The following is a 14,922-nucleotide window of genomic DNA, read 5'->3' as shown; positions in this document are numbered from 1 at the left end:
TCCCAAAGGTGGCAGGGCCGGGCCAGGCAGTGAGCCCGAGCCTGGTGTCCACAGGCCGACGGGAACCGCTGCACAGTGGCCGTGGCCAACAGGCTGCTCAGAGCATGTCATTTTTAGGGCCTTTCCTGGACCTTCCATTCCAGCTCTCTTTAGGTTTTCCAAGCCTCTTGTTCTGGCATTGACCAAACTGTTACCCAAGAAGCAGGCCTTCACCTGCACCTCCAGTTCATTCAGCTGGTTCTGACAGCTTCAGGAACAATCCATGGAGCTGCTCCCAGCCTCCTCTGCAAGGCCCCCCAGCCCCTGCTGGCCTCCCCTGCACAGTGCAGAGGCTTATTCAGGCCCAGTGCGGGAGGCAAGGGGTACAGATCTGAGAAGCAAGGGCTTATCTCCCAGGGGCAGGGCAGTGAGGGAGGGGCCGGTGAAGGGTACACCTGCATGGGGCAGCAAGCAGCCCCAGGGGCTTAAACTGTGTCCAGCTGCAGAAGGCCTGCCGGAGCGACCACGCAACATCTGTGACACCTCAACTGAGGGCTGCACTTGGCAATCACATCTTCCCAGACAGGCGATCGCCAGTCCTGAGAATACTGCAAAGGCTCACCACTGAGACATGGAGGTTACCCTCGAACCCTCAGGCATCCACACAACTCCCCTCCCTGCTTGGCTCCACTACAAACCCTGAGCGGGCATTGAGGACACAGCCATCTCCACACAGGGTATGAGAAGGAACAGCGGCCTTCCTGTGAGTAAATGCAGCAACCCAGCACACACAGCAGTGCCACATGGAAAGCCTGGCTCAGGTCAGTCAAATCCCAGTTAAGGACGTGGCTCGCTGGTTGCAGATGGAAACTTCTAGCAACCCAGAAACCAACTGTGAGAGTTTATGATGAGGGACGTGATCCCACCACTCTCGGGTCTTTAGGTAGACACCAACGCAGCACATCAACTGTTCGCAGCTCACCCACCCACCCATCCCAGCCAGGTCGGCCTCCCAGCCAGGCCCTTTCCGGCGGCTCCACCAGCCTCCTCATCCGGCAACGCGGACTCCACAGGGTGAGCACAATGTCGACACTTGTTCTGCAGTTTGCTGCTGAGTCCTGCTTCCATCACTGCAGTGCCCACTTCACTAAGGAGTGAACCTGGGAGAAGGCGCCTGGCCTGGCTGTGGCCCAGCAGGGATCCAGGCCCAGACGGCTGGGCTTAGCCCTGCGGAGACCCCCTACCCTGAGGAAATCCTGCGCAGGAATCTGTGGGCAGAGTAGGCAGTGTTCTCCAAGGCGCGCTGTCACCCCTGAAAGGAAGATCGGTTCCCTGGGAGGAATCTACTATCTTCATACTGTTCCATGTCTTCAAATAAATGTGCATTACTTTTTAACCTTAGAAACTGAACTTCTGAGGCGGAAGGGGCTCCGAAGCTGTGTGCAAGGTGTACTGCACGTGAGGGGCATCCACCATGCGTCAGGAAAACGCCCCTGTGAAACTGTCAACTAAAATGCCCTCTCCCCTCAGTTCAGTCAGAAGCAGACTACAGAGAACAGTGCCAAAATTTTAGGTCACTGCAATTTGTATTTCTGTTTCTGAATAAACATTTTGTAAACAAAATTATTAAACACTTGGAAAATGTGTTCTCAATTAAAGTCAATTTGTAGCTACATACTTAAAAATACCACATACACGGCCAGGTGTGGTGGCTCACGCCTATATTCCCAGCACTTTGGGAGGCTGAGGCAGGTGGATCACCTGAGGTCGGGAGTTCGAGACCAGCCTCATCAACATGGCGAAACCCCCATCTCTACTAAAAATACAAAAATTAGCCGGGTGTGGTGGCACATGCCTGTAATCCTAGCTACTCGGAAGGCTGAGGCAGGAAAATCGCTCGAACCTGGGAGGCAGAGGTTGCAGCGAGCCAAGATCACGCCATCGCACTCCAGCCTGGGCAAGAGTGAAACTCCGTCAAAAAACCAAAAATGCCCGGCGTGGTGGCTCACGCCTGTAATCGCAGGACTTTGGGAGGCTGAGGGGGGCAAATCACGAGGTTAGGAATTTGAGACCATCCTGGTCAACACGGTGAAACCCCGTCTCTACTAAAAATACAAAAAATTAGTTGGGCATAGTGGTGGGCACCTGTAATACCAGCTACTCGGGAGGCTGACGTAGGAGAATCGCTTGACCCAGGAGGCAGAGGTTGCAGTGATCTGAGATCGTGCCACTGCACTCCAGCCTGGACAACAAAGCGAAGACTCCATCTCAAAGAAAAAAAACACGCCACACACAGACTAAACCTGTAGAGAAATGCTAGGAAAACAGCTGATTACTCAACCGCTGTGCACCACGGCGGAAACAAGTGGGCTTTGCTGTACAGTATCACAGATGAACACAATGAGAGTCCAGGGAATGAGGCTCCAGCTCTACTTCTAAGTCATAGCAGCTGTTCTCTCCTGTCTCTGTGGTCCCAAAAGTCACATTCTCTGAGCGGTTATAAACCGCTCATTTTGAAGGCTACCAAAACAGGCACTACAACTACTACTAATGCTGAACAAATGATGTTTTAAAAGATAAAAATGCTATACAGAGGCCGGGCACGGTGGCTCAAGCCTGTAATCCCAGCACTTTGGGAGGCCGAGACGGGCGGATCACGAGGTCAGGAGATCGAGACCATCCTGGCTAACACGGTGAAACCCCGTCTCTACTAAAAATACAAAAAAACTAGCCGGGCGAGGTGGCGGGCGCCTGTAGTCCCAGCTACTCTGGAGGCTGAGGCAGGAGAATGGCGTAAACCCAGGAGGCGGAGCTTGCAGTGAGCTGAGATCCGGCCACTGCACTCTAGCCCGGGCGACAGAGCAAGACTCCGTGTCAAAAAAAAAAAAAAAAAATGCTATACAGAAACAAAATAGTGCTTTAGGTTTATTGCTATAAAACACATACCCTTTAAACTAGGGTCCATGAGGATTAACTTTCGATATCGGGGGCTGTCAGAGGTCATGGACACCCCCAGCCCCAGCCAGGTGCTGAACAAGGTAAAAATAATTTGCTCTGCAACCCTGTGTGGGGGGGAATAAAAGTAACTCAGCGTCCATTTAATAATGCAGCCAAGTGAAATTCCTTTCCCCACCTTACAAAGCACCATTAGATAACACAGCAGAACTGATCCTGCAGAAAGGTCGCTGGAGGGTCAGGCCGTGGTCACAACTAACGCCACATTCCCATTTTGTTTGCTGGATAATTTTTTAATAAAGTATGGTTTACATCACTGATATTTAAGAACGGCTATATGCACAAAAGAAAACACACCTTTTTGGTTAAGGGGTAAGAAAGTTAGAGAAAGCATGAGAAACAGGGAGCATGTGGGGTGAGGTGGGGAAGAGCGGAAGGCTGCAGGCACCCCCAGCTCACTCCCTGCCTGCGGCAGCACCCATGGCCCTACAGATCAAGGTGCCATGAATGACAACAAGGATTCAGATCTCTTTCATACTAGACTTCAACCTAGCCTTAACCTTTTGTTTCAGCACCAATCTAACAGGGCAGTGCAGGCATTTCCCATCCAGCAGCAATGCTATTTCCTCACCCAGGGCAGGTGCCTGGGCTGACCCTGACAGGAGCCTCCAGAAACACTGCCTAAGAAGGCACCACCGAGGGGCTCTGAGGTCCCTAAAGACCAACTGGTGCCCGTGATCTCCAAACAGACAAATATTTGACCATCGTCTTCAATGACATTTACATATAAATAGACATAAATAAAATCCTCCATAATTTACACTTAAGTCTAGGAAGATGTGGCTCCCACAGATTTTCTAACGACAAAAAAAGTGTAGCTGGGTACGGTTCTTGATTTTCACCCAGGTCTCACTGTAGCACAGAACATAATTAAGTATCATCACACACACATTTAAAGTAAAACATGATACATTCACACTGTTGACTCAGACTGTAGTGATGCTCACTGCAAAAAAAAAAAAAAAAAAGCCCTTATTTAAACCTTAAAAAAACGAAACACACCAACTGCAATTGTTTAGGCTATAAAAGTTCTAATGTAGCAGCAAAGGATGTTTATAGAAAAAATATACTTTTAAGAAAATAGCTGAAAAAATCTAAAGAGATAAGGTATAAAAAGTTTAAAAAATATATCTTAAGACAAAATACTGCCCAAAACATATAAAACTGAATTATAAAAATTCACCTATCTAAATGTAAAGGAGGTTGATGCAGCTGTGGCCTGCCGTCCTCTACCGTGGGGGACACAAAGAGACACAAGGGGCCCAGGGCTGTGGGGACATCAGAACTGGCCCAGAGACAGAAGCCTTCCAGGAGAACAGCCTCTGCCTGGCCCTCCACAGGGGGGAAGTAAGTGGGATGGGCCTGGGGCTGCAGACCCCATGGTAATGGGCTGTTCTGGGATTTCTCAGAAACAGCAGACAGGGCAGCAAGGCTGGGCCGCTGGCGGCAGGCGCACCCTCCGTGGGAGCCAGTGCTCACGTGTCCATGCGTCAGAGGCGGCTGTGAGCGCTCAGGGCTCCTGCTCAGGTCTCCACCAGGATCTCCACCACGTGGTCCAGCTCGCCCAGGTCAGACTTGCAGCTGGAGCTAGGGCCCGGGGTGGCTGGAGCCAAGCCCTCGAGCCCTTCACAGGGGCCTGGCCTGGCGCCCGCCATCATGCCTGTCAGTACTGTGTCCAGGTCGTAGTAGGGACTGTCCACATCTGAGAACAGCTCTTCCATGCAGCTGGGGTTTTTACTTTCCAGCGTTTCAAATATCTGATCAAGTGACTTGTGAAAGCTTCCTCTGTTTTCTCGAGGGCCATCCATCTCCCAGACACTGCTCTGCGGGTGCCTTGGTGCCTGCGCTGAGGTGACTGGGCAAAGGTCAGAAACTGGGCCCTGTGTGTGGCCATCTCCCAACCCAGGGGCAGGATGTGCCCCCTCCTGCTCCCACGCTGCACGGCACAGGATCTCCGTGGACACCAAGCGGTCGAGCGGCGCCCGCCCTGCAGCCTGGGGTGCCACTGTGCGCCACGTCCCATCCTGTGTCATCTCCTCTTGAATCTGCCGGACCGTGTTGGCAATGAGAACCGAGCGGCATAGATTGGGCTCCACAAGCATGTGGCAAAGCTGCAGCTTCACCAGAGACATGTCCAGGAGCGACTGCCGCTGTAGGCTGTATGAGGACACGGTCTTCAAGCCGGCCAGGGCTCCCTCCACGTCTTCCTCGTGGCCAACACATTTCCTCTTCAGTCCTCGTGCAAACATTGTGTCCTGCAGAAACCAAGGAAGATACCACTTAGCACACAGCGGACTCTCTAGCAGATAACGCTCCTTGGATTCCGTCTGACTGCCCTGACTGTACACAAGGAGCAGCGACTCTGTAACAGGTAGGGAAGCCAGAGCTGAGATGTGGAGCCCAGTGGGAGACCCCCTCAGATCAGCTGCCATCCTGCCTAATCCAGGCACAGTCACGTTGTGAGAAACAACAAACCTCTAAACTGTACCACAGCAGTGTTCTCCAGCAAAAAGGTACATGAACTAAAAGTAGGAGAAATATATAAGAGAAATATAAGTGTTTGAGAGCCTGGCTGAAAATCTGTATCAAAAAATCTAATTGTGCATGTGAAAGAAGAGACCCTGGGGTAACATGAGATGAATGTGAACCATGCCAGCCTGCAGAGGGCGCAGGGCTGGGGACAGGGCCGGGCGCACACACCTACCATTCCAACTTCCCTCAGGATCCTGCCTGGGACAAAGTCACCTCTGCGTTCAGAAGGGTTAGCGCCTTCCCCCTCAATACTTTCACTAAAAGCCTCTCTATGTCACAGACAGCCATGCTGGAAAGCTGTGCCACCAGGAACGCACAGGGGAAGGACTGCAGGACTGTATGCTCTTCCCATGCAGCGAGTGGGCTGTGTTTCGTGCACAATTCTCCAAGGGACACAGGGTCCCCTGGCAGAGCCCATGTGGCCTTGGGCAGCCCCTTGTTCCCACACCCGCCCGTGCTGCCTGCCTTAGGGATCACACCCATTCCTTGGCCCCCCCTACCCGCCCCCACCAGTTCCTTTCTCCCAACATGCAGAGGCTCTGCTTGGCTACTTTCTACTTGACAATGCCCTCCAATGGAGAGCTCTTGAGTTTGCACAACCATGGCTTCAGGGGCCACCTCCTCTCTCTCATCCCAACTCCCTTCTCTTCAAAGGAACCGAAATATGGCAGGGTGTGTGTCGGGGGGGCGCGGGGCGGGGGGAAGGGGGGTTCCCCACCAGTGTGTTGTGGCAGCCCACAGCTGGCCAAGGCAGCATTTCTCAGCGTGTGTCTCAGCACTGGCGCTGCTGGTTGAAGACGCAGGTTCCTGGACTTTACCCCAGACCTGGGCAACTCCGGGCTGGTACCTGAGGCTCAGCCTTGCTGAGCAGGCTCCACTCAGACACACAGCACAGATGCACTAGATGGACATTGGCCATGTCTACTCTTAGAAATACAAGTCTGTGCAAACTTTTTAACTGATTCTAAATTGGAACATCTCTGGGGCATTAAAGGCTGAGCAGAGAAGAGGGTGGGCTCTGGCTTTTGACAGGTGCCATTCTGAGCCAGTGCCGCCTGTGGGGAGCCGGGAGGATGACAGCTGGCTCAGGGCCACACTGGCTGGCAGAGTCTGACAGGACAAGCATCTCACGTATGATTAAGTTTTTCTCTTCTCATGCTTGTGATGCAGTGAAATATTATTATTTCAAATAATTCAAGTTATGCATAATAGGGTTACAATCTTTTGAATATGCAAACTTTGGAACTTCTTTTTCTCTTAGTCAGTCTGATGGCTCCCTGTGACCAGGGTATACCCAGGTGCTTTTGGAAAGCTGGGGTATGGGAGGCGTACGCTGTCTCTGCCGGGGGTCTGGAGACCAAGGACGGGAAGTTGTGCAGGGCGGGAGAACTGGCTGCCAACCACACCCCTTCCCAGGAGGCCCTCTGGAGGTTCCCACCTGCTGGTCCCACTTTGAATAAACAGAAGAAAGGTTCCCCCTGTTCTCTGGATTTCCTTTCAGTGTCATAGATCTCAATTGCCTGTGCATTTAACACACCTAAATTTTAAAAAACTAAGTGACGTCTTGGGCATTTATCCGAGAGAAATAAACCAATGTTCACGCAAAAACATGTTCCAGAATGTCCATAGCAGCTTTATGTGTAGTAACTCCAAACCAGAAACAAGGAAAACATCCCTTTCACCTGGGTATGGTGACACACAATCTGCTCCATTTATGCCACCAAATCCTACTCTGCAAAAGGAATGAACTGTTGAGACACACAACGGATCCTTCCACAAGGGAATTACGTGGAGGGAGAAAAGCCAACCTCAGAAGGGTGCCTGCTGTGCGATCCCATTTATGCCACACTGCAGTGCTGACCCAGAGCTGAGGGGTGGCACGGCTAGAACAGGACCTGCGCAGGGAGATCTCGAGGGTGAGGACCTTTCTGTTCCTGGGCTGTGGGGGTGGTTCCACTCTGACTGCACAGCACGGGACACACGCACATGTGCCTGCAGCAGCCATGTGATCACGTGGACCTGGGGCCTGGCTGTGCATCCTACAAGGATGCCAACCCTGGGGAGCAGAGAAGGGCACACGGGACCTCCTGAACACTGCTCTGCACCCTCCCCTCGTTCTACAATTATTTCAAAATTAAAATTAAAAGAAAACTTACATAACCCTAGCTTATTTCCCCTACAACACCGATTTCCCCAGCAGCATGGAAGTGTCACCACAGGCACAACCGTCCGGCTGTGCACCACCTCTCACACCTGCATACACTAGCTTCTCAACTCATTCTAAATGAAGGACACTTTACCACCAAAATACATCTAAACATTTCAACTACTTCTGGTAAATATTCAAGTTCTTTGTGTCAGCCACAAATTTAACTTTTCAGAGGTTTTCATCCCAATCCATTGTTTAAATCACTGGCTTAAAATTGCTAAGTATATTAAGAATTAACATAAGGCTATGTCAAACTACAAAAGACACCCTGTGTTGAGGAAAAGATTAAGTGCCACGGGTTCCTCTGTGGGAAGTCACTATACCTTTGGGGGTTTTAGTTTCTCTTTCAACCCTATCTCAATCCCAAACCTGCATAACAATGGATTAATTTAAGACCCAAACCAAATCCTCTTGAACAGCATGCATTCAGCCCAAGTTTACAGACAGAAGAACCCCTAGCTGGCTCCCTTGACTCTGGAAACCCAGCAGCACAACCCATAATGTAGGGTCTACAGGAGGTCAGCATGGCTGACCAGGACGATGAGGGTAACTCACAGAAGAAACGAGAATACCAATGGGACAGACCAAGAAGACCCACAACCACACTGGCAACCAGCTCAAGAAGCTGGCCCAAGCTCCTAGTATCCTCTGGGTCCCACTTTCCTTTCCTCTGAGTCCTTAGAAATGCCAGGTCATGAACCTCCCATTGGGGATCTTAAGAGGATGAATTAAGTGCTTAGCCTGGTGCTGTCAGCAGTCCTAAGGGCAGCACTAGGAATACATGACCGTCGGAAATCACCCTAACATCTGCTCTGAGCGAGGGAATACACCAACAAACAATGGCGGAACCACGCACAGAAGCAGAACTATCAGCCATCATCTGCGGCAAGCAGTCAGAAAGCAGCCCTTTACCTTCAGTAACCAGCCAGGAAGCCAGGTTGCCCTAGTCACTCTTGCAGGAAGCCTGGCTGCTTTCTCTAGGAAGCTAAACAGTCATTTCCACAGCAAGCAGCCCAAAATGGCCAGGACATGATTAGCTGACAACCTCTCCAGTTTTTGTCCCTGCTTCCAATTTAGGACCAACCAGAGAAAGCCAAATGTGTTCTAAGCCATCTCATAGGAGCCCCACTTCTTTTTGTTGTTGTTGTGTCACCCAGGTCGGAGTGCAGTGGCGTGGTCTCAGCTCACTGCAACTTCCACCTCCCAGGTTCAAGGGATTCTCCTGCCTCAGCCTCCCGAAAGCTGGATTACAAGCGTGTACCACCAGGCCTGGCTGATTTTTGTATTTTCAGTAGAGACAGGGTTTTCGCCAATGTTGGCCAGGCTGGTCTCCAACTCCTCACCTTGGGTGATCCACTCACCTTGGCCTCCCGAAGTGCTGGGATTCTAGGTGTGAGCCACCGTGCCCGGCCAGGAATCCCACTTCTAACCAGCCACCCCAGGCCCCCAAGTCAGCAGCCTCCATCAGCCACCCGAGCTTCCCTGGTTGCCACTGTAAAGCTCTCCTGTTCCCTCGCCTGCCCATGAGTTTCTGCCAATCACAAGGGAGAAGGGCCGCACCCTTGCTAGGGGAAGCTCTGGATAAACAGCCTCTGCCTGTTCTCACCTGGTTGCTTATTTCCACAGCTCACTGTAGACAATCTGGAAGAGTATCAAAAACCACAAAACAAATTTTCTCCCAGGATCCTATCCACTCAGGAAAAAAGTCATCACCTGGGTTCTTCCTTTCCTGGGTTCCTCCTTTCCAGCCGTTTCTCCCAGCACTTTCTTCTCTGCATAAGGGAGGGAAGTTTCACACTACTGACAATTTTCCCAACCACAAATGATACCAGTTTCTAACTTTAGGTGCTTTGGTATTTCTAGCATTTGGCTTCCTCAGCCTCGACTCTACTTACTAGGGTGACGTGCAGGTACATTTTTAAGAGGCTTGACAAACATTATCAAACTGCATCCTAAGAAGGTGGAACAATCCATCAACTTTGCCCTGCACTAATTTCTGCACACTTGCTGGTAAAGCTTCCTCTTGCTTTGCCAAGTCTCTGAGCCCCACAGCTAAGCATTCCTTCCCTCCTCCACTAAGCTCCACCTCTGTGTTCCTATCCTGTTCCACAGCTGCTCTTCTGCCAGGACCAGACACCCTGGCCTCCCTGTGTAGGTCCTTTTCTGGCCATGCCACCCTTCAGCTCTGGGTCAGAACAACAATGTGGCATAAATGGGATCCCACAGCAAGCATCCTTCTGAGGTTGGCTTTTCTCCCTCAGCATAATTCTCTTGAGATCCCTGCGAACTGTCTTGTGTGTCACTAGTTCACAACAGAGTATGGAGCACAGCGTCACCGCACCCCAGCTGAAGGGGACTTTTTCCTCGTTTCCAGTTTGGAGTTATTACACATAAAGCTACTAAGGACATTCTAGAACATGTTTTTGCATGAACATTGGTTTTTCATTTCTCTTGGAAAAATGCCCAAGAAATAACCATTTTATAAAATTTGGAAGTGCTAAATGCACAGGCAATGAAATCTATCACACTGAAAGGAAATTCAGAAAACAGGGGGAACATTTTTTCTGTCTATTCAAGGGCAGGACCAGCAGGTGTGAGCCTCCAGAGAGGCTCCTGGGGAGGGGTGGCGGTCCTTGGCCTAGTTTCATCTCTCTCAGTTGTAAACATTCTTTTTTTATTTTTTTTTTAAAGGACGGAGTCTCACTCTGCCGCCTGGGCTGGAGTGCAGTGGTGCCATCTCAGCTCACTGCAACCTCCACCTCCCGGGTTCAAGCAATTCTCCTGCCTCAACTTCCCAAGTAGCTAGGATTATAAGGTGTGCACCACCACGCCCAGCTAATTTTGTATTTTTAATAGAGACGGGGTTTCGCCATGTTGGCCAGGCTGGTCTCGAACTCCTGATCTCAAGTGATTCGCCCACCTCGGCCTCCCAAAGTTCTGGGATTACAGGCATGAGCCATCGCACCCAGCCACAAGCATTCTTTTAAGACTTAAACAGGCCGGGCACAGTGGCTCACGCCTGTAATCTCAGCACTTTGGGAGGCTAAAGTGGGCAGATCACAAGGTCAGTAGATTGAGACCATCCTGGTCAACACGATGAAACCCCATCTCTACTAAAAATACAAAAAATTAGCTGGGTGGGGTGGCACATGCCTATAGTCCCAGCTACTCGGGAGGCTGAGGCAGGACAACTGCTTGAACCCGGAAGGCGGAGTTTGCAGTGAGCAGAGATCGCGCCACTGCACTCCAGCCTGGGCGACAGAGTGAGACTCCGTCTCAAAAAAAAACACTTGAAATAAGTTGAATGCATATGATCTGGTGTATTCTGACAAAGGAATGCAACTCAGCAACAAACCTCAATGATTTATGCAACATGGATAAATTTCAAAACATTATGCTGAATAAAAGCAGCAAGACACACACAAAAATATGTACTGTAGGATTCTATTCATCTGAACCTTCAGGACAGGCAAAGCTAATGTAAGTTGTGAAAACACAGAAGGGTAGCCACCATCCGGGTGGGAAATGCTACAAGGGGCCAGAGGGAATCCTCCAGAATGATGGAGATTCTCTCGCCCCTTGTAGGACTTGCGTAAGCCAGGGACCTGCGTAGATGTGCCTGGTTATACAAGTTCTACAAGGGACGAGAGAAAATCTCCATCATCCTCCACTGCATCTCATCCCATGCACAGATCCCATTCTGGTACCATGAGAATATCCCTGTTCAGTATCGAATCATTCCTGTCCAATGTTCCAAATCTCCAGCAGCTAATTCTGTGTTGTACCCAATATTTTAAAACGCTAACAAGTTTATTACTATTAATACAAAAAGGAGTAAAGCTCACAGGTGTTTTTTACAGTCGTGTGACCCCTAAAAGCTGTCACCCAGAACGTGCGTTCAGGGGTGAAGAGGATAAGGTTGGGCCTAGAGAAGTTGGCCTGTGAGGATCACCCTGAATTGGGCCATATCTGTGTTTCGGACAAAGTCAGCAAGAGCATCGTCTTGACCAGCCTGAGGGATGCCTGGCCTGGGCCCAGCTCCCTGAGGGCCTCCTGTGTGACTCTGGCCTGAGGCTGCTTAACTCCTAATATGGAAGGAAAGGCCCTATACCATAGGGGTGGGGCTGTGGAGCCTAGCTCCCTGCTCAATTTTTTTTTTTTTTAAGACAGAGTCTCATTCTGTCCCCCAGGCTGGAGTGCAGTGATGCAATCTCAGTTCACTGCAACCTCCACCTCCCAGGTTCAAGCGATTCTCCTGCCTCAGCCTCCTGAGTAGCTGGGACTACAGGCATGTGGCACCACACCTGGCTAATTTTTGTATTTTTTTTGTAGAGACGGGGTTTCACCATGTTGGCCAGGCTGATCTCCAACTCCTGACCTCAGGCAATCCGCCCACCTCAGCCTCCCAAAGTGCTGGATTACAGGTGTGAGCCACCATGCCTGACCCCCTGCTCAGTTTTGAAGCTCCTTCTACACATCTAGTTAAATGCCTAAAATCCCACCAACTCCGCAGGGTGTCAACGGGACAGCCAAGGCGTTCACCCCTCAGTCAACTCCCAGCACCGCCCTTAGGCTTCTAAACCAAGCATCAACCAGAGAGAAAAACGAAGAGGGTCAGACAGACTGAGGACATGTCCAACATGGTAGGTGGAACAGCCAACAAGCCACTAGGGACAGAGTAAACGAAGCCCACGGAGGCAGAGGCCAGCAGAGAGCAGCCCTGCAGTGCTACTCAGGCAAGCAGCGTACAGCTGAGGGACCGGCCCTTCACTACAGCAGCAGTGGCCACACCTTCGTGGCTGAGCAATCCCATGAGGCTGGCTGAAAATGCAGATTCCCAGATTCTGACCAACAGGGCTGGGACTGCTGGGCACAGACTCAACTCTGACCTAACTTGTCACCTTCACAGCTGGACTTGCAGCCACTTCGAAGTTTCGGATTAAGCAAATCATCAACAATTTCCATTTCTCACACATCAGATAAGCTTTGAAATATTCTATCGGAAAAACAGGACGAGGAGGAGCAAGGTCTTCAGTCTGGAGATCTACTGAGTGAGAGCTCCACCTGCCACTACAGTCTGCTGAGGCTGTTCATGAACAATTACTGATATGTTAATTTCAGGAGTTTTTTGTTTTTTGTTTTTTGTTTTTGAGACGGAGTCTTGCTCTGTCTCCCAGGCTGGAGAACCTCCGCCTTCCGGGTTCAACTGATTCTTCTGCCTCAGCCTCCGGTGTAGCTAGGATTACGATTACAGGCATGCGCCATCACGCCCAGCTAATTTTTGTATTTTTAGTGGGGTTTCACCATGTTGGCCAGCTGGTCTCGAACTGGGGACCTCAGGTGATCCATCCGCCTAGGCCTCCTCCCAAAGTGCTGGGAAGTGTGAGCTACCGCGCCCAGCTAATTTCAGGTACTTTTGTTACTTGGAACGATACACCACCTTTTCCCTGAAAACATGTTCCAATGGCAAGTTGAGGGAAACTTCCTGCCCCCTTTTCCAAGATAAAGCCTACCACTCTTCCTAGAAAAAGGGTGTAACTCACTTTGTGTTGATTTCCACCCTAATTATAAAACATGGTGACACTTGAAAATAGAGTGGTTGTACGCAGAAAGTTTATAAAACGTAAGTTCTGGGAACAGGCGATGTTTTTCTGTGGCTCACTTTGAGAGAACGGTTATCTGGGTCCTGCCGTCTCGTGCGTCCCACACGAAGGCCACAGGAGAGGCGAGGCGGCGGAGACCCTCTATTCCAGCAAGCTGTAGGAGCCTTTGTCACGACGATCCTGTTTACGGGACGAGAAGCGTTTGAAAACGCGGAGGGAAGCTTGCCTCCGACTTCTGCAAGTGTCTCGGGGACTTTTCCTAGTCCCACCTCGGAACGCCGGAGGAGCCCAGGAAAGACGGCGCTGGCCGACCCGCCCGGGGTCTGGGCCTCCTCCCACATCCTCGGCCCTCCCCGCGGCCGGGATCCAACTGAGGGGGCTGCAGCGCGCCCTGGCCCGGTTGGTGGGGTCGGCCCAGGGCAGGGCGGGGGCGGCCGTCGCGGGGCGCGCCCGGCGTTCCCTCCGCGGCAACTAGAGCCGAGGTACGGGAAGCGCCGCTGCGTACCGCAGCCGGGCCCTCGCGAAGTCGCTCCCGTGTGGGGCCGCCCGGAGGCCTCGGCGAAGCCCCAGCTCCGCGCTCCGCATGGAACGCAGACGGCGGCCCGGGCCCCTCTGGTCCCCGGGCCCCCTCAGCAGCGGCCACTCCGCGGTGGAACCAGCGCCCAGGAGGGCGGCGAGGGCGCCCGCGGCAGCCCCAGCGGGAATCCTGACCGCCGCCTCCGCCCCGGACCCAACCCAGCGCCAGGAGCCACAGACTCCGCGCACTGCCCCCGGGCTCCTCCGCGCCCTGCAGCACAAACGCGCGCGCCGCCGTAGACGCCCTCGCGGTCAGCCGGACCCGCTCACCTGACCCGCAAGGCCGCCCGCCGACTCCTCTGCTCAGCCGCCGCCACCGCCGCTGCCACCAGCTTCCCGCCGCTGAGGGAGGAGCGCCCGCCGGCGCGGGGCGGGGCGTGCGACCGCCACTCAGCGTCCACAAAGGGTCTACGCTGCGCCCTCCGCGCGCCGTGCCCGCTGATTGGCCACTCACGGATCGGGGGCGGGGTCTCTTGTTCAAACCCGAGCGGGCGGGGCATCTACGGCGTGTGTTCCCGCGCTGCGGCGACGGCCGTTGGGGCTCGCGCGCGCCCTCGGTCGCCCCGCCCCCGCCCCCGCCCCGCCTCCGCGCCGGGCCCCGCGACGCCCACGCCCCGCCGGCTCCCAGGTCTCCCCGCGCCCAATCCGGCCCCGCCCAGCCCCGCCGGCTCGCAGGTCTCCGCGCGTCTTCCCCTGAACTGAATGCGCCTGCGCCGGGGGCCACGTGGCGCCCTCGGGCGGGCGTGGTGGGGCAGGCTGGTAGGGCTGATCCTCTCTCGCTTCTGCCTGGGTTAACTTACCTGCCGAGGGATCCGTGCCGGGGTGGGGAGGAGCCGGGCACGGCAGTTCCCGGGCGGCCTGGGCTCTGAGGTCTATCCCAGCCTTTCCAGAAACCGCGGTTATCTCCAGAGGCTTCCCAGGTTTACACGTTAAGAAATGTAATGTGACAGTAGCAAGCAGGGAAACACGTGTTTTAAATCTCTTAGTGGACAAGGTTTTAAATAGGAT

The 14,922-nt window shown here is 52.7% G+C and overlaps 1 protein-coding gene across 2 annotated transcripts; it reads right to left on the bottom strand.

The window, feature by feature from the left end:
• Window positions 1-3,206: 3,206 nt before the first annotated feature.
• On the bottom strand, window positions 3,207-14,361 carry CDCA4 (cell division cycle associated 4). 2 transcript variants are annotated; one of them, XM_023205785.1, is made up of 3 exons: window positions 14,185-14,317; window positions 13,398-13,518; window positions 3,207-5,249 (listed from the first exon to the last, which is right to left on the bottom strand). In XM_023205785.1, exon 3 carries the CDS (start codon window positions 5,241-5,243, stop codon window positions 4,518-4,520), a length of 726 nt encoding a protein of 241 aa, XP_023061553.1. In that variant the 5' UTR covers window positions 5,244-5,249; window positions 13,398-13,518; window positions 14,185-14,317; the 3' UTR covers window positions 3,207-4,517. The 2 variants fall into 2 exon arrangements, with proteins under 2 accessions (XP_023061553.1, XP_023061554.1); XM_023205786.1 differs by lacking the exon at window positions 13,398-13,518 and having other exon boundaries at window positions 14,185-14,361.
• Between the last annotated feature and the right edge of the window lie 561 nt (window positions 14,362-14,922).

Source organism: Piliocolobus tephrosceles, chromosome 6 (genome assembly GCF_002776525.5).
Source record: "Piliocolobus tephrosceles isolate RC106 chromosome 6, ASM277652v3, whole genome shotgun sequence".
Classification (NCBI taxonomy): domain Eukaryota; kingdom Metazoa; phylum Chordata; class Mammalia; order Primates; family Cercopithecidae; genus Piliocolobus; species Piliocolobus tephrosceles.
The sequence above is the reverse complement of the archived record's forward strand: the minus strand, read 5'-3'. Positions and strand labels throughout refer to the sequence as shown.